The sequence below is a fragment of the Vidua chalybeata genome, chromosome Z, assembly GCF_026979565.1.
Source record: "Vidua chalybeata isolate OUT-0048 chromosome Z, bVidCha1 merged haplotype, whole genome shotgun sequence".
NCBI classification, from domain to species: Eukaryota; Metazoa; Chordata; class Aves; order Passeriformes; family Viduidae; genus Vidua; species Vidua chalybeata.
In genome coordinates, this window is record NC_071570.1 from 30081568 (window position 1) to 30102006 (window position 20439).

General features: G+C 36.5%; 1 protein-coding gene across 1 annotated transcript in view; it reads right to left on the reverse strand.

Moving 5' to 3' along the window:
* Positions 1 to 20363, reverse strand: part of CWC27 (CWC27 spliceosome associated cyclophilin) — a 95773-nt gene extending 75410 nt beyond the window's left edge. Inside the window, exons 1-10 of the mRNA XM_053931629.1 lie at positions 20221 to 20363; positions 19463 to 19559; positions 17796 to 17908; positions 16452 to 16595; positions 15643 to 15741; positions 15380 to 15483; positions 14343 to 14412; positions 11925 to 12004; positions 9737 to 9770; positions 5717 to 5892 (exon numbers count right to left, since the gene is read on the reverse strand). Coding sequence (XP_053787604.1) covers positions 5717 to 5892; positions 9737 to 9770; positions 11925 to 12004; positions 14343 to 14412; positions 15380 to 15483; positions 15643 to 15741; positions 16452 to 16595; positions 17796 to 17908; positions 19463 to 19559; positions 20221 to 20262 — 959 coding nt within the window. The 5' untranslated portion in view covers positions 20263 to 20363. The remainder of the gene's footprint in view (positions 1 to 5716; positions 5893 to 9736; positions 9771 to 11924; positions 12005 to 14342; positions 14413 to 15379; positions 15484 to 15642; positions 15742 to 16451; positions 16596 to 17795; positions 17909 to 19462; positions 19560 to 20220) is intronic.
* Positions 20364 to 20439: the final 76 nt, after the last annotated feature.

Sequence of the window (20439 nt, forward strand, 5' to 3'; positions counted from 1 at the left end):
TTGTGCTTAGGATTGCTCTGACCAAGGTGCAGCACCTTGCAATTGGCATTGTTAAACTTCAGAGTACAAGGAGTTTAATTTTGAGAAAAAAATTGAAAAAGGGGAAATTTAGGTTACAGAGTAACTAAAAAACAGAGAAAATGACAAACTAATTCTCAGAGAGTGATGACTGAAAAGAAATTGGAAAGCCCAAGCAACTTAAGTGATATCAGTTGAAGGGCTGTAAGAAGGGCTGACATGGTCAACCTGTGAATCAACAAGGAGGTGGAAGTAAAAAAAAAAAGTTGCTGCTCTCTGTATACAGCATTATTAAGGCTAATAAGAGATTAATGATGAAAGAGATTTAAAGAATGTTTAAAAATTGGAGATGGAAAAAAACCCAAGCCACAAAGTAATTTGAAGACTAGAAAAAAATTCTTACTATGAAGGCCAGAAAGAACTTAATGTCTACAGCTTATTGAAAGGACTCAAGTAGAATTTAAGTGGCTGAAGTAAGAGAAAATACAGTCTGCTGAAGTGAATTTTGGAAAAAGGCTCAGCAAAAAGTAATTCAGTAGCTACAAGCTGAACCCAGACAAGTTAAAATGTAAAACTGGAAGAGATACTGTTAGGAATCATGTATCTAAGTCCTAGAATAGAATACACTCACTGACTAAATATGGAGGAAACTACACTCTCTTGATATCTCCAAAAATTATATTTGAATGCCTTTCCTGTTCAGCTGCAGTGAAACAGTGAGTTCAATACAAGGGTAACTGGCAGTAAATTATGGCATGAGATACACAGTTTATCTGACTGTCTCCTTTGGCTTAAAACACTATTAAGAGAAGACCTGAATTTGTTGTATGAAAACAGCAGCTGTTCTCTAGGTACAGTGAAGCTGAAGACAGTTGCAAAACAAGTTTCTATTCAGAACCTCAAAAGCCAGTCTTATTAACATACAAAGTCTATTTTCTGGTGCTAAATTGAAAAACCAGGAGAAAACTGAAGAACTCAATTGTTGGACAAAGCCTGATAGTAAGCTACACTTAGTTTAAGAAAATACTAGCAGGCTATTTTGATACTAAAATAAGCATAGTTATTAAATTTAAAAGAGTAGTTTCATCAAGAAATATATCTTTCATATAGAAACAGATAAAACTTAACATTCCAAAGTAAGTAAGTAGCTCCAAATATATGGTACTGGCAGAACTAGGTTGCTGACACAAGATGAGATACTAGATTAAGTTTAAGTAAGTAGAAACATATAAATACATATTTTTACTACTTTTCACAGTGTAATGCTTGCAATATAAGCACAAGATAACAAGCACACAATAAATGCATTTAAAACAACATATTTTAACATAAATTATTAATTTACAAATGCAAAATATTTAACTCATCATTTATAACAACTGCAGATTTACAAAGAGAAAAGTTTTGATTTCAAAATCTTTTAAAAAAGATTTCCATGTGATCATGTAAAATTACTTTTGGCTTTTCCACACTACAGTACTATACAAGCACTTTAGAAAAGCAAACTTGAGTGTTCAGTGTGGCAGTATTTATTCATGTTGATGCCAAGAAAATGTTGAGGTGTCTTGACAATATTCAATTTTTACTGTAGGGTCTGAATGGATTTAGCATTAACTTGAAACCCTGCCTGGCATTATTAACTATTTTTATTATAATTATGTCTAGATGACAGGACTGTGGGGGTATAAGTCTTCGTCCAAGTTATTTCATTTTGTCTTTCAACAAAAAACTAAGTCTGAGGAAGTACATCTTAAAAACTGTTACAGGTTTCTGCTTTGAGGATGAAGGAACTAATTACTTATATATGCCACAGAAAATATATAAAGCTTCACATATGATTTATTTTACCAATGACAAGCAAATGGATTTAAGAAAATAACAGGAATGCAAAGGAGTGGTAATAGAGCTACTATAAATTACAAGTAGTTGATAGTAGTAGTTATCTACTACTACTACTATTCATCTCCTTGGGATCGTAATAGTTTGTAAAACAAAATAAATAGGATTACTTAGTTCAACTGCAAATTATATGATTATTAAGAGAAAATATACAAGATGAAAGTCCAAATTAAATTCAAGTGATATTAACTACTCCAAAAGTCCGCTTCTCTTCCTCAATAGTTTAGCTATTTTAAGCGCTTATTTCGTATTGCCATTCAATACCATACCTATTACAAGGACGCAACTGAACTTGATTATACAGTGAAAAACTGTACAGTCTACTGTATTTAATGCCACACTGCGTATCTTGCAAACAAGAAGCACTGAAAATTTTTCAAGCTAGTAAGCAGAAATGTGTAGCATCTGAGCTCCACCTACAGGATGAAAAGTATAAGAAGTATTTTTAGTTACCAGACTACAAGAGGACTATTTACTCTGAAGCCTTCAGATAGTCATCTCAAACCACTGCCATTTTAATACAATGCTGAGAAATTTTATTACTTATGCAATGATGGCAAACACTTCTTCTATCTCTAAACATTCCTCTATGTAAACAGCTGTTTCAAAGTGTGAAGTTTAGGTTTAAGCTTTCTAAAAAAACCCCAGACCAGTAAAATTTCTCTAACAACTTGCCAGAATGACTGGGAGACTCTTTTTCTCAAGTTTTCTTATCTAATACAAAGTTGTCAAGGGTATAAAGCTATTTTAAAAATAAGAGGTTAAAATGCATACTGAAATGAGTAAAATTAACTTCACCATTTGAGCACTTCAAGTACGGTTGCATTTAGAAGTGGTATTGGACCTCAGTACCATGAATTTGAGTAAGTGTCTATTGTTTTCACACTGCTTCACTAAAATAGACCTCACAAATACATTTGGATTAAAAGAAACTGGACTGGTACAAATCAATAGTTTTCCAGAAAAAGTCATGCATGTAAAAGACAGTACTCTGAAACAAATGTTGTTAGAAGTTCAATTATTCTACTAGCACATTTAAGTATCTGAGGAGAAGAAATTTTGATAGCTATCAGAAATTTCTTCACCCTCTGATATGTCAGTAGATAATACCCTCAAGCTATGGATAGCCCGTCCAACTTTTTGTTTGATATTTACACCTCCCACATTTCTGCCTCTGATCAAGACAGGCTTTGACTACAGTAGGTGGTGAACACCCTTGAGTATATTATTGAACATGTCCAGTACACTATGAAAATAGTCACTATTTCAGACAATGAAACTTGATATTGTTTATCTTACTTTATCTAAACAGACCTCAAATGTAAAAACACATTATTTATAACAAACAATATTTTGCCTTTGATTTTCATGCCAGAGGACTGCAGACAATTATTTGGCAAACAGTAAGTCTAGAGATTTATGTTACTTGTGATACTAAGCAGCATCTCCCAAGGCTATGGCTCCCAACTGCTAAAAATGCAACCAATAAAATCCTCTTCTGAGTTAAGATAACCCATTTGGCTTTAATACTATTACTACTCCCTCCCTGAAAGAGCAGAATAACCACAACCAGAACACATTGACCGACCACATGTAGAGCCAGCAGCTTACAGACTGACTACACAAATGTCTCTTAAAATAAGCTATAACATGGTGCAAGCTTGGGCTTTGAGTACCTCATTCCTAAGGGTATCTGTTGCATCTCAGACTTTGGGTTTAGATCGGGGTTCTGATGTGTGTTGGCAGATTCTGTCTACCCCCGTGTATCCCCCGGGTTTTCCCCCCTGCGGTGGCCGGTTCCCGGGTGGTCTGTTCCTGGGTTGCCTTACCATGCAGGCCTGGCTCCCATCCCCTCTGTCTCTTCCTGTGGGTCCTTTACAGCCATTACCCCTCCCCTGTGGCCGGGGCTGCCCCGGGCCCCAGTGCCGCCCCTGCCACTTCCCCATTGGCTCCTGCCTTCCACACCACACCCCCGCAGCCCCGGGACTGCCCCAGCACCGCCCCTGCCGTGCCCCTGTTGGCTGCCCCGGGCCACGCCATGCCCTGGGACAATCCTGGGACCGTCCCCTACTGCATCCCTATTGGCTACCCCAGACACAGGACACACACCCCCCCCCCCCCCCCCGCTCCACCCCCGATACAAGCCCCACGAGGCCGGGGCCGTGCGGCCACATTCCCCAATACAGGAATTGGGAGCACACCAATAAAATGCTCTCAGCTCCTGCCATGGAGAATTTGGTCCTTCCTTCACCCCCTTTATCGAGGTCCCTTGCGCGTGGCGGTAGAAACAGCCGACCCACCTTCCCGGAGCGCACGGCGCCCGGGAAGAGCGGCGGGACCGGGACCAGAGGAGCCGCGGTGCCCCGCCGGGCACGGCGGCTGCTCCAGAGCCGGAAGAAACAGCAGAACGCCGCAGGTATCCTCTAGCTTTGTGTTCTCTTCATGCTACAAACTTGCTATTACACCTTAGTCAATTTTGTTTCCAGCAGCCATTCTAATAAAACCTCATTCTAATAAAATAAGATTGGCGGAGAGGTAGTTGGACAGATAGGTAGGTAGTAAATATGTACAGATTCCAAAGCCCTTTGCTGTTGTAAAGAAGTTATTTGGCTGCCATACAGTTCAAGGATCTTTTTCAGAGAGCTTTTATTAGAAATCTCCAAATTTCTAAATCCTTGCCTCCACTACTGAATATGGCTATATAACACTAAGTTGTAATTGTTTATTCTCCCCAACCAAGAACAATTCATTGACTCTGAGAAGCTTAACATTGTGTCAATCTCAACCACAGGACTAGCAACCAGATTTTGGGATTGAAGTTATCCATGATACTCATTGATCTCCACTTCCTGTGACCATCTGTCTACAGCAGTGATAGTACAGCTACCAAATCCCAAAGCAACACACATCACAACTTCAAAGACAATAGGAAGGAAAGATCTGTTTTGCAAGATGTCTTGTACATGTTCTTTAAAAAAATACCTAGTTATGTCTAAGATAGCCATAAAATCATGACACTCTATTTTATGTACTGCAATTTGTACTATATGTACTGCTATATGTACAAATATGTACTGCTCTTACAGAGAGAAAGGCACACTGAAAAACAGAAAATCAGTGCTCCAGAATTAGTTTCATGCTGGTTTCAGCTGAGGTGGAGTTAATTTTCTCTGCAGTAGCCAGCATGAGACTGAGTTTTGGACTTGTGTTGAACACAAAGCTGTTACATAGAGAGCCAAAGCCTTTTTTGCTTTTTGTACTGCAATCAGGAAAAATGGAGTGCCTGGGACGTATAAGGAGACAAAGCCCGGAGAGGTGGCCCCAGTTGACAAAAGAGGTATTTCAGGCCACGTGACATCATGATCAGTATAAAAAGTGGTGAGGAAGAAGGATCAACTGAGTTGGAAGGGATGTTCACAAACAATGGCACAACTAAATTACATGCCAGGAATCCATGCTTTTATGTCTGTAAAGAAGAACTGATGTGTCCACTGCAGTGTTGGAAAGCTGGTACACTACAGGGATGAGTACTGTGTTATACCAGACTTTGCCGGATGACTCTCCTTTCTGTGAGTCTCAGTGGTGGACGGCTACTATGTGTTAACACAGGCAAAGAAGCAGCTAAACTCAAATCTTACAACTGACAAGAAAGTAAAGACTGACATATACATATAAATATACTTTATTTCTGACTAACAGGGAAAAATAAAACTCCCATACAAGGAAGCAATAAATTGTGAAAACCTTAAACCTGTAATCAATCTAAAGAAAAACACTTACCAAACAACATAATCCTTACCTGCGACTAGTTGTTTTTCTTTCTGACTTGTTTTCTTCCTCTTGAAGTTGCTGTTTAGTATTTTCACTTGTATCAATTTTCAATTTCTTGGCAATGCGTTCCTTTATTTGAAATCTCTCATTACTAGCAGCTTCATCTTCTACACTATCAGCATCTTCATCATGTTCTTCTTCATCCTTTATTGATTTAAAATGATAAAACTACTTTAGATTTTTTTCAGTACACAATGACAAATATGGAAATCTTTTTCTTATAAATATAATCTGTTCCAAGAAAAAAGCAAACTTTTCAAAGAAATATATCCTTATTTGCTTCAGAGGTAACAAAAAATCACAAATATGACAGTTTCTTTTCCATACACAAATGACTTCTTATCTGTAGGGTTATCAAAACTAAAAAGAGTCTATTCTAGACTATTAATTCTTACAGGTCTGTAGATGACATCACAGCAGTGTGATTTTACCTGTACCATTGTTCATGAATCCAAAATTTGATTGAGACAATACCATTGTCTCAATGGTATTGAGACATGATGGTACCATCTTTCATCTTCAACTGAAAGAAAAACTTAACTCCCTACCACATGGCTATACTACAGTCATGATGGATAAAAGAGGTTAGCCCATCAGCTCCTCTTAGGGAATTTACAAACACTAAATTGATCATAACAGGCTGTGAAAACTTGTGGAATCAATCATTGCAGCTTACTACAGAGGTCAAAGGAGGCCTCAGGCCTCATGCCTAGAACAGGTAGGCAAAAGGGGATAAAGCACCTTGGATCAAAGACATTTGAAGGGAGAAATAGTTGGAGAATGAACAAGTGGCCTGACTAGATCAAGGGATCTAAGTTTGACTATTTCCTTCATTGAAGAAGGAAGTCTGTATGAACCTTAATTGAACAATGACAGCTTGAAGATGAATGGTATATCTTTTTACATTTACTTTGGTGTGATGCTCATCAGCAAAAGGAAAGTGTAAGACACAGTGTAATTCTAATTTTAGCCAAAGAAAGAAAGGACACTTAGAAACAGTAATCTGGAGGACTTCACTGTATCCAGGAGACTGCCAGAATGTACGCACTTGGGAAGGAAGAACACGTACATGTCCTGGGTGTGACACACAGGTGGGACAAAGAGTAGTATGAAGACCATGTCCATAAACATGGAGGAGGAGAGAATAAAAAAAGTAAAAGCAGCAAGAGGCAAAATTTGGGAATAGAAGAGAAAAATCAAGAATTGAATTTTAGAAGTTGTAGTGGAGTCACTGTTTAGGAATCTTTAGACTATTATGCTTAGATTTGAGATTTAGACAAGACAAGACCAGTCAGAAATAGGAAAGAATTTCTGAATATTCAGCACAGTAAAACAGCTGAGTATTTTGCCAATGAAAAGACTGAAAGGTTGTTGGGGCAGTTTTGTCTGTTCCTTTTTAACAGGGGAAGAGAAAACTGGAACAGGATCAACATTTTCCTTAATTTACCAGAAAGATATTTTTTGACAGAGGAGATAATGAAACCTTCTAGAAGATTTGCTTACATGATAAATTGTCAGAGAGACGGGTGACTACAGACCTCAACAGCAGAGGGAGGTCCAAAAAAAAAGTGATAGGATTGTGTGTTTGAAGTCTTTAATGGTCAAGGATAAAGACAGACTCCTGGTGGAGATTTGACTAGGGCTTAGGTAAGAGCATTTCAGTGAAACACAATTAATTGGACAGGAGAACTTCTGGAATAAAAATGCACAGTTCTAGACAAACAGCACTTGCTAAGTAGTAAGCTAGTTAAAAATTGTAGATATCTGAGTAACAGGAAGAGGGTTAAAATTGGAGAGACAAAATGGTTTAACTTGTCCCACTTGGCTAAATCCACTACTTCCCAAACCATACATCAGCCTCAGTTTGCACAGTATTTCACCATTTTTCTTCTAGAAAAACAGGGAGAAAATAGGATATGCCCTTCCTCCTCAACTGCTTTCCCTCTTGCAGCTCTACTCTTTTCTCCTGCCCAGTCTCCTTTAGTCCCTCTCTCTCTCAACAAACAGATCTAATAATAGATTCAACAATCCAGACTGAACTGCATGGCACCTCAAAAGGGAAGTGGCTGGTCTGTTGGCTGATGGTTGTTCTCCATGTGACACAGAAATGCAAAACTGCCTGCCTGAAAGCTATACTACTTCTTGCTGCTGTTACTAGCTGGGTGGAGTTGCCCTATTCTTCTCCTTAATATGAAAAGAAATACGGTAATGAGACATTTTGTGACAGAATGACTACTGGATACTGTATGTAATGTGATTTTCCCCTTTAAGGAAATTATTGATCTGAGGGGTGGATAACTAATTTTATCTACACATAGTACTGCATGAAACTTACTGTTCAGCAACTGACAGACAAATAGGAAGAGGAAAAGAAATTGTGCAGAAATGTCACTGGTGGGAAAAAAATTTATTAATACATTTCATATAATGTTTTCATTAATGACTTGGGCACAAAAAGAATCCTAACAAAATAGCTACGAGGTACTGCTAATATAAAGGCTCTCTCAAAGAATTAGATGTACAAATTTGAGGACTGCAGTAAGATAAACAGATGGTATTTAATAGCATGAACAGCAAGGCCAGATGCTTAGGGAATACTAACAAGAGTTTCTCTTACATGCTATGAGCTTGTAGGCTGTGGGAAGTAGGAAGATCTGGAAGAATTATTTGCTTCCAGGTTTGGCTATAAAACTACCAATAAGTTGCAGATGTGTAAATGCAAAAGTGATCCTATGATGTGTTAACTAAAGTAACTCCAAGAGAGATTATAAAATACTAGTACCACTTCACAAGACCCAGGTAACTGCCTGAAGTGCTAGATGTTAGCTAAATCTTAAATGTAATAAAATCTAAAGAGAACACGTCTCCAGGAAAAAATGAGGAAAAGCCTTCATATTTCCAACTTTGGCTTAATTAGATATATTTATTTACATTTTTATTCTTCAACCTAATACATCCATGTTCTGCACTCCCCAAATCCAGTTTGCTTAAGAAAGGGATATTTGAATATGTGAAAAATTACTAAATAGCATTCTCCAAACCCTTCTAACACTAAAATGCTCCTACACAGCAGGAATTACAAAGGAGGAGTGTGAAAAAGCCTGAATTCATGCTATGCCTTGTGAAAAAAGGAAAAGTGTGTAAGCAGATGGTTTTTTTTAGGCACATGAATGCGACAGACTGTGCTCTTCCTTTACTTCCACTGTGTCAACACACAATGTAGTTAATACTTGTGCATGATGGACCGATACAGAAAACAATACTTTCCAGGATTCAATTAGATGAATGGGAGATTACAGTGCTAGTTCATATATTACATCCTTATCTCAATGGCAATTCAAAGGGGTACTCCCATGATCTATGGCTGGAGACAGAGACATCGTTCAGGTAACAAATTTATGCTTACTGGGACCATGTATGAAAACTTTCTTGTACTTCAACTGCCTCCATGTTTAGATGAATGTTCCTGCTTGACTATTCCAATTCCACGTCTTTCAGAGGTGACAGTCTTCAACAATACAACTTCACTGCTACAATTTAATAATTCGCTGAGTTTTTGCTCTCTTGAAGAAATCTTTCAAACAGGAGTCTGACTCACATGCCGACTTACCCTCAAACATTGCAATTATATAATTATTAAAGACAACCTTGATTTTAATTTTTTTTTTAGAAGCAGCTTCAGGATTTTTATCACTCTGATGGTTTGTCACCCTTTGGTACACAAACCATATCCCATATTTCTATATAACTAATCTACTAACTGAAATATGATACCATCAGTTTCTATAAAAGGCAGCAGGTAGTATGCTAATTCTACCCTGCTGTGAATAGCCAAACCTTAGAGCTTAGAGAGAGCCTTCACGCTTTTGCCAGAAATTTGAGTTGAGCTAGTTCTTAAAGAGCTCTAAAGTAACATTTGTTCCCCAAAGGATATCTTATCTGCACACAGTAAAAAACAAAGAATTATTAGTAAAAAAATACTACTTGCCTCACTCAAATCCTTTTCTTCATTTGCCACTTCACTAAAAGAAAAAAAAAAATAATTACTTTGAAGTGCTAGAGGAGATTCAAAATAATATTTAAAACCCAACATTTCTTAAATAAAAAAATTGTTAGCCACCTGAAATTTTAGTAAACTTACTACTTTACATCATCCTTGCATTTATCTTTAAAGTATAAATATTATTTTCTATCATTTGACTATCACAATCTTTTCTAATTAAAAATGCTTAAAAACAAGGGCATTCACACAATGGAGAAATCTTAACCATATCTTGAGCTATTCAAGCAAAACACTAATACGTACAGTTAAAACCACCAAAACTCAGTTGAGATTCTTTCAATCTCATTTATCAAACAATTAGTAGCATTTCATTGCAACTAGTTTATATTTTGGAAGATGCATTTTACTGATACCTAAGCTTAACATCAAGATTTAAATTTGTTATACAGCTACAGCTTGGTAAATTAAAAAATAAATCTATCTGAATACACTATGGCTAACACACCCACCATTAATTATCACAAACTAATAATAAGGGTCCTTGAATAATTTTAGCCCACATTTAAAAAAAAAAAAAGTTATGCTAGAGAAAAGACAAGGAATGCTAAAGAAGTCAAGGCTTTGAAGTGTGCTAAAAGCAATCAATAAGTAATCAAGATCATTAAAGAAACTTTAGATGTGTTGTAATCAATGACATTATTTAATAAAGTGCTGCACCTGGGTCAGGGCAATCGCTGATATCAATACAGACAGGGGATGAATGGACTGAGCAGCCCAGCAAGGAGGACCTTGGGAGGCTGCATCCAGTGTGGGCAGCAGGGCCAGGGAGGGGATTCTGCCCCTCTGCTCTGCTGAGACCCCACCTGCAGTGCTGCATCAGCTCTGGGGTCTCAGCACAGGAAGGACAGAAACCTGATAGAGGGACTCCGGAGGAGAGCCATGAAGATGATCGCCTCTCCAATGGGGAAAGGCACAATAGTTCAGCCTGGAGAAGACTCCACCGACACCTTATAACATACAGCCTTTACATACTTAGCATGGGCCTGTAAGATGGGGACAGACATTTTAGCAAGGTCTGTTGTGAAAGAACAAGGGGTAGTGGCTTTAAACCAGAAGAAGGTAAATTCAGACTAGACATAAGAAAGATGTTTTTTATGATGCAGATGGTGAGACACTGGAGCAGGTTTCCCAGAGAGGTGGTTAATGCTCCACTCCTGGAAATATTCAAGGCCAGGTTGAATGGGGCTCTGCACAACCTGATCTAGCTGAAGATATCCCTGCTCAGTAAAGGGGGGTTGAGTGTGATAAATTTTAATTGTTCCTTCCAAACCAACTAGTCTAGGATTCTAAGATAAGCAAATTCTTGGAGTTAACATATTTTCATAGATATTTCTCACTTTATTACTCAACTGTGGTTAAAATCAGAATTTATGAAGTACAAAAAATAGAGAAGACAACCAAGTTTATTCAAGCACACAGATTTTTGATTAACCTGATATTTTGTTTGTTCTTTAGATCTGGAAAAAAAAAAGATATTTTCAAGCATAAGCAGGGTTAGAGGGTTGGGAACAGCAACCCTCTAGAATAATCACAGCACAGAACATCTTCAACATGAAGAAAATTTAAATAACTTTAAAAGTTTAGGCTATGAAAGTGATAGTCTATGAAAGGATTGTGGTAAAGAGGGATATAAAAGGGACTGTCAGCTCTGTCTTCCAGAATGAGAGTGAGAATTTGTGAAATGTCACTAGTAGCATGCAGGTTCAGAAGAAAAAGGGAGATACTTCTGCAGTAGACATGATGGTGTGAATAGAAACAATGTTACAAAGGACTTAATACACACTTTGAGGCGAGCTCTATTAAAGATTACTAAATAGATGAACCACATCAAACTCTGACAGTCCTCTGAGGTTAAAGTTGATGGAAGCTGGGAGACTACTCAGATAAACTTTACATTTGCATTGCTTTTACTCTTTACTGGGCATCCACTGATGGCCAGTGGTGGTGACAGCTTAGTGGGTTAGAGAAATATTTGGTCTGATTTAGCACTGGCACTCTTAATCTTTTACAGAGTAATGTGAATTGACATTTCTTAAATGAGTAAACATGCTGATAATTGGTTATAACATATTGAAAGTAGATCTGTTCTAGAAATTGGAAATTACATACTAACCTTTTGACAGCAGGAACTGAGCTAAGATGTGGATCATCCTTCAGGAGATCATGACTACTTTTACTTTTTCCCTTCATGCTCTGTTAAAAGAAAAAGAAAAAAGAAAAAAAGCTATTATTCATTTCAGTTTAAAAGGCTAGATAGTGGAAAAGGATTATGGTAAGAAAAACATAACTTGTTTCATTTTAGTTTTAGCCTATCCAGTAAGCATAAACACTTTTAAGAACAGAAAGAAGATAAAGTGTTCCAGAAAGAGAAACATGAAACTGACTCCACAGATTTATTTTTGCAATAGCAATGCACTTAAAGGACAGAGAGAGAGGAAAAAAAAAAGATACTGTTTAGTCATGTACAATCATTACACATCATAAAGATGGTAGGTCTAGCACATACACACTTGAGTGAATAAAGAGGTAAGAACTTAACTTTCCAATATGACCCATGACAACTGAAAGAACCACCATGTACAAAACAGTACTTATTAATTGGAAGAGCACTAATTAGATCCCTAAGGAAAAATAAAAGAAATTAACAAACTGCAATATATCAGTCTGGAATACATCATTTAGGAATCATCTACTGACACAAGGAGTCAAATCTAACACATAAGGTCTTCTGCTACAAGAACAGTCCGTATTGTGACCTGTACTGTGAATGTCTCCATTGCAGATGCATTGTCTAATGCTTTTGAGAAGACAGCAGACATGTGGACAAAATCTTACTTATTTAAATGCAACTACAATTTTTTATTATGTAGAAAACAAAGATTAACACATTTACCAAATGAAAAGAGAATTCCTTTATTAAGGAAGGGGTAGTGTGTTTGGAGTGGTGGTGGTATGGCAAAGTGCTCCAAACAGGTACAGACAATAAGCAGTTTGGACACTGAAGGCTAACACTGATCAATGACCAGTGGGGGCCCTAGAGCCCTGACTGCACTAATAGCCTTCAAGGCCTTAAAAGGGATTTTACTCAGAGCTTTTGTGCCCCTCTTAAACAAGCAAGATTTACTGCATCTAGCAACCACAAAAAGCTCATAGGATTCTAAGTTTGCAGGTGTCAAAGTATCTCAATAACAACTTTGACCTTCCATTTTTCTTATCGAAAACAGAGAATGCAAGTTAGTGCTGATATTCATATACTTCAACTTAATCAGATTATGTCCAGAACTACAGAGACACTGATCTAGACCTCTTATGAAGAAACAATGAGGTATCAAAATGAAGGTTTTATTTTGTTACAAAGAATGAAGATAAATTTCTTCATAAAGAGTTGTCATGGTTACTAATCTAGCTGCAGCCAATCCAGAATTTAGTCAGAACAAATAAGCAGATGAGGTTTTGAGGATGAGTTGAAAGAGAACATGAAAACACTGAAACTAGGCTTATCATGAAAGAAGCACTTTATTTAGATAATTTTAAATTGAAAACAAGTATTTAGCATGAAAAGAAAGGAAGTCCAAGCAACTGAATCAAACCCAGTATCAGAAGCCAGATAAACAGCAAGAGCAAAATAGTCGATGAGCATATTAAGGTAAACAAGTAAACTTTGTCTGACTGGTAAGTTGAAAAAAAGAAAGAAAAATACTTAAAGATGCTTTCTGACTGATATAATCTCACTGTAATATTGTCCATAATTATTCACTGTTTTTCTTTTGTATTTTAGCTAACTTCTGAGGACTAAAAACCATTTTTTCACTTATGTGGTACAGGATGTAGAACCATGGTAGTCTGATCACTAACTCAAGCAGCAAGGTACTGTAGAAAGCCTAGGAGTCTACCAAAACAATTTAGTCAGCAGTAGAAATTAAATCAGAAATTTATTTAAGAAATTTTGAAGCTAATGTTATTTAAGTGCCAAGTCAGGGAAGGACATGTTAGACCAAAGATTACCTGTGCAATCCTGGTTCTGTGAATGCGAACATTTCACTATAATGCATTATTAAATTATGATAATGGACTATTTTCTCCACAATAATCACACTTAATTTTGCTTACAGATGGATGAATATATGTAAGAAAATGGAGCTAAGCATGCACTGGAAATGCATAAGATGATCCTCAGTATTCAAGTATTTTACCATATAATTGCAATCATAAATAAAGGACTTGAAAAATAATAAAGTACCAATTGCTTCCGTGACTTTTAAACAGCAGACATAGAAACTATGAAACTTTTTGTTCACGGAAATGTAAAAATTCATGGAGTAACTCAAGGTGCCCTCAAAATCAAGAAAGCTAAAAACTTCTGTTTTTTCAAAATGCTGTAATAGCAGAATCCTAAAATCTGAAGCAAGTGCTATTATTATTGTTCAAAACGCAAAAGTAAGAAGAAGACTAAAACCTTTAAAGCTTTCCACAAATATGCAGAAAAGGTAATTAGGTTGAAAAGACAAATAACGATAATTTGGTATAATACCTGACTAACTCTACTGACTTCTTCCTCTTCTTCTTCAGCTTCTTCCCCAAAGGAAAGCAGATTAAAGTTTCTTTAAGAGAAAAAAGAAATTTTTTAGTAAAATTTTAAATACTGTCTTAGTAACATTCCATTAACTTGAAATATATTACATTCATACTTTTTAAAAAAACTTTTTGTCCCGCTAAATGTACCAATTCCAACCAACTACCGCATTTTGCTTTGCAATAGATCATAAATATTCAGAAAAGCATGTTGTATTATACTCCTGAGATAAAACAAGGATAGCAAAGCATAAGTTAAGACACAGTTTAAGAAATCCTGTCTTGACTCATTTTCCCAGATTCTTGAATGTTGACAGTTCTGTTGCACTTTTTTTCTCAACAGAGCAGCATTCAAGACACAAGCTTTTCAAAATATGAAAGCTCAGAAACTTATCAAATGTGCACACATGCACAGAATGCAATTTAAAAAAATTATGAGCTATAATTTCTTTTTCAAGAGTTAATTGTTCACACTGTTGGAACCAGTCAGTTGCAACATGTTCTATTTTTATGCAGCAAAACTGACAGCATGCCCACTTTAGCATTCCTATTACTTTTCATTGCATGTTTGTGAATTTTCATTCACAGAAAAGAAATTTCCCATGTCAAAATGCCTGCCTCTTGCTAAGTTCTACAGTGGGGGAGAAATGGCATCTGATGAAATAAGTTAAAAAAATCCCAAACAACTGAGCTGTGACCCAGTTACTCCCACAAGGAGGTTTTAACTGCAGTGTCATCTCAGTCAAATGACTGCACACTGTGGGACATGGGAAAGATAAACTACCTTCTATTATTTCAGAAAACTATCACCATGCATGAAAAAGTAACAGCTCAGCAGATGCACAGTAACATTTCAGTCAGAGAAACTCGATTTGCATGACCCCACCCCCCAGAAACAAGGAAGTGCTTCAAAGGCAGAAATGGAAGTAGAAACCTGCCAAGCTACAAATTAAAGGTGAAAGAAAATGAACCACCATTTCTGTTGCATATATTTACTTTGTGCCTTTTACTTTGGACTTTTTAGTTTCTTCTTCTGGTTTGTCTTTCTTCAGTTTTCTGTTTGGTCGTGGGACAATGTCATCAAAAGGATTAAACAAAACCTGTTTAAAAAAACAGTATTTTAAACATGTCTTTAGTAAATATTTTGTAATTAAGTGGTTCGATATTTTAAAACAATATGCAAAAGGACAAGCCAAATTTTCTGAAGACTATGCACAAAAGAAATTTTAAATGTCACATTTCAAACAGAACATACTCACTTCACTACTTCTTATTTTGTGTGGACTGAGAGGTCTCTCTTCCTTGTCAACTTCTACTTCAGCCAGGCGCAACATGTTATATATCGTATCTCCTGTAACCTGGCAAATGTACAAAGAAAAGCTTGAAAGTTCATTACTGTAATTTGTGTTATTTATTCTGCAAAATACAAGGCAATTATTATGTAAAAATTTTTGAAAGTACAAATGCTATAGGAAATACTCTAAGCATGTAAGACTTCTAAAAGACAGCAAGTACAATGTACAAAAGTTTGGGTTTTTAAATTTAATGGCAAAAATTGAAGGAATACAGGTAGTTTTGAGAATGTATGCAGATGAAGATGTTGAAGTCTTACTGTGAGCTACGAAACAGGAAAACAAAAAACCACTGAAATAAAAAAATATTTGCTTTGTTTTCTTTTAAGTAAATAATGAGAGTGGTAAATTCATCTTCCTGACCCTTCTTGGGTAATTAGAATCTAATTAATTCTAAATAGAATTTTTAACATGTCATTAGTATTAGATGAACTGATTAATAACAGAGCCATAATAATACAAATAAGATTATTTAAAGGTAGCACAACATGAAAATACAATTTAGAAGAATAACAACAGCAAGATAGATAATAACAGGAACAACCCACAGAAACATTTCTGCCAGATATAAGAAACAAAGAGAATGGAGAGAGCATAGAAAGCACTGAAGTAAATTTCAAATGCACATAGCAGCAAACAATACTAAACCAGCCTTCAGGGAAACTTGTAGTAGCTTCCATCAGACTTAAACTGGGACTCCAATTCATGTAACAGACCTTTCCAAAGATTGTGTGCTTGTTGTTAAGTTCATCTGCACGACCCAATGTAAAGAAAAATTGACTCCCGTTATCATGGGGCCCAGCATTTGCCATAGCAACAAGTCCTCTTCGATTAAATCGCAATCGTGAGTGGAACTCATCCTGGTAAAAGCAGGACAGAAAAGAGAACAACTTCAGTATTAAACTATCTTTTCATTCCTTTAGCTGCAGCGTGATAGAAGATAGGAGTGACATTACTTACATAAACATGCACACACAAAAAAATGCTGCTAATTTTCTTTTAAATTCAGACAGTAATAAATCCCAAGTATTTTGAAACTCAATGCCAGAATTATATTTAGAAGTTCCTATTATGAACAGTAAAAATTATTTTTAGATAGTATTTCTAATCCCTAGTGCTTCTAATGATGAAAACAAATGAACAATCTTCAAAAGAAACCATAAACACACAACAAACAAACACCAAACAAAAAATTAGAAATTAAAGTATCAATTAGAGAAAGACACATTACTAATCAAAAAAATGCTAAGGTCTGTCTTGTTACTTTTATCTTTTTCAGTCGTTGCCTAAAAATCAATTGTTATTCATTGTTTTTATTTGCATTTGTTGTCCTCCCAATATTAAGAAAATAAAAAACATTTTTAAAAGTAACTGCATTTCATACACTTCTTGCAAAAATACTATTCTTGACAGTCACTGTATTTATGTGAAAACTGAATTTAAATCCTAATTCATGTAAAGTTACTAAAAGCACAATAACAGGTTGTAATATTAGAGTAATGCAAAAATCCATAGGAAGAACATTGTCTGGAATTAGGAAGACAAAACAGGACTCCTTTCAAAGCAAGGAGAACATGATGAATACCACTGCCGTATCACAATGCTATACTGAGATACCACTAGTTTGAAGCAGCCATGCTACTACAATATTGGTAATTTTTGTTTTGTTCTCTGCTCAGGTACCATTCCCTCCCACAAACTTCAGGCTTTGCTAGATGCAAAAGTCAGCAAGAAGATGGAAGGCCCAGAAAAAGGCTTTGCAGCTTCATTCACTAATTAAAGGTGCCTGTCCCACCTGAAATAAAACAGTCTGGTGGAACAGAACACAGCTGCTGAGCCTGTGTGTAGCTTTGCTCAGGATCTGAGCCTCCAGGTTTATCATTATACCAGAGTAGCTAGATCTAAGAACTCTCAATTTACAAGGGCATATTCAAACACACTGAAGTAGCACATGAAGGAAACTACTGCTCACATATGCTTTTCACATAAGATTTGATTTTTCAGAAGTTGGATGGATAGAGAATACCAAACAAATTAATGTGTAAGATATAGATACACACCTTGAAAGGTGCTCCATAGACTGACTCTCCTCCTGATCCAGTACCAGTGGGGTCACCCCCTTGCACAATAAAGCCAGGCACTACTCTGTGAAATATTGTGTTATTGTAATACTCTAAAAAAAAAGATATTAAATACATGTAAGTGGTCTCAAACCCAAACTTTCATATAGATCTTGCAGTGATATCCAGAGACTGAAGTTCCAGAAAGCAAATACTGCAACTAGATTCCACTGTTGGCTTCTATTTGGTTCCATTCTGTTCTCCACAGACTTAGGAAATCACATCCCATGGTGTCACATATTTCTTTTGCAAAAAATCCTGCCCATCACCAACAAGATGACCTTGATGAATTACATTATTTTCAGCTTTTAAGATCTTATTACTGGAATGACACTATCAAAATACACCAATTTTAAAGGAGAACTAGAAATACTGTGCTCTATCCTGGATGAGATCTCAAGTACAACATTAGCAATACCCATATACAGATGATTTGCACTTTCACTCACCAGCATAGAACATCTTTCATCACCTATACTGTACCAAAACTGATAATTTTTGCAGAATGAAATATGTGGTACATTTTGCTCTCTAAGCTATCTTCTTTTATCTATCTATTTATCTGATAGAGGTTACAAAATCATAAGAAAACAAAAGGATTGAAAACAAAACTTTACCTGAACCAAGCCCCTGGTTGATATAATAATAATAATAATAATAATAATAATAATAATAAAAAATCTGCAGCATGCTACAAGACAAAGCAGGGTGTGCAAATGTTGCAGCATAACTAGACACAGTCCTGGATGGTTAAATGCTGGTATATTAATGAGAAATACTTAAATGTATTACAAAGCACAAGATGCTATACAGCAATTAAAAAAAATCAGAAAATAACTAAAGCCCACTGAGTATACATGAACCTTTATCACAGGCCGAGAAATTCCTTTACCATTTCAAAAAGTCTCAACATTCGGGCAAAGAGACTGGACAAAACAGATTGGATCTGTGCTGGAGGCACAAAGCCCAGACTGCTATTTTTGTTTAACAGATGAAGGCTAAAAGAACTCTTCACAATTTTACAAATGCTTAAATGGGAGAATAATACCAGTTAGAAAACATATAAAGGCATCAAGCCTTTCACAGATTTTTGTTACATTTTTCTCAGAAGGGAGCTTCTCATTCTAGAACCCAGTACTTCAGTGGAAAGTTTTACAGAGCTTTCATCAATCAAAAAATACAGTAATTGAAACATTAGGAGCACTCAGGGAAAAAAGAAAAAATAAATGGTAGTGTAAATTGTGATGCAGAAATGACAATTTTGGAGAATATCCAATATTGTAACTGTCATTTCATGCACACACCGATGATGTTATACTTTGTAGACATTTGCTGAAAGAAAGCCTCTCAAGACTCTGAAAGACAATGTTTCAATACTATGTCATCAGCTTAGTTTGAAAAAATCATCCAAAATTTTTACTTTTTTTCCTCCACCAGCTTCATTGGTAAACTTGAAAAACATTGTCAGAGTGTTAATTAATAATTTCTGAACACAAACTTATCGACATACTGAAGTCAAAATATAATGATGACCTCTATTTTACAGAAAGGGCACAAAGATCACATAGTAAGTAATTTCAACAATTCCCACCCCATTCAATCATTACCTTCCATACATAGCTGGATGAAATTTCTGCATGCTTTTGGTGCTTCTTTTGACCATAATTCTATATCTATCTCTCCTGCTGTAGTTCTCAGCAAAACCTATAAAGATACAGATAAATGTAGCCTCAGTTTTATTGTAACTTAGTCACTGAATAAAGGTATAACTGCCTAAAAAATAAATCTGAATTTGTTATATTTGTAAGAATAGTATATATCTAAGAGTGTCAGATAGCTACTGTTAATTCTAACTAGCATTTCCAGAACTTGAGCTCTGAATCAATATGTATAAAAAAGATGTATAATATAGGTGTAATAACACAACACGTAACACAACGTGGCTGATGCTTCACAGAAACTTAAGATACCCTTTATCATTTCTATAATGAAACAACATGGGAAAAAAAAGCCATAAATATCCAAAGGTATCGCTCTTACAAGGAACATTACATTCAGTGAGAAATCATAACAAAATTAAGGAAGTAAGATATAATCGGGAAAAGAGGAAATTAAATTTAAATCTCCGAGGACTGTTCTGTGTTATGTCTCCAGACATCACGCCACATGCTTTGACTCTGGCAGCGTCAAAGAAGTAACTTTAACCAAACCAATCAACCACAGAAACAACGACTTCCCCACCCCCAATCACCACCATCACTATCATCATCACCACCACTACCCAAGCTAGCTCGTGTTCCTCTCGCCTGTCTCCCCATAACCCTACAACATACAACTTCTCCAGGATTTCTCCCTGGCAGCCTACCTTCCCGTTGGTGGGCGGCTCCTGGATGTAGATGTTGCTCATGGCGGGGAAAGGACCGGCCCGGCCGGTGAACCCTCCCCAGCGGCCGACGCCAGACCCCGCTTCGCCGCCAACACTTCCTACCGGCCCCAGCCGTCCGCCATCTTGGGCGTCCGTATGCAGCCCAGGGAAGGGGGGATGAAATTGCACAAGCCGGAAGAAAGGATGAAGGAATGAGCT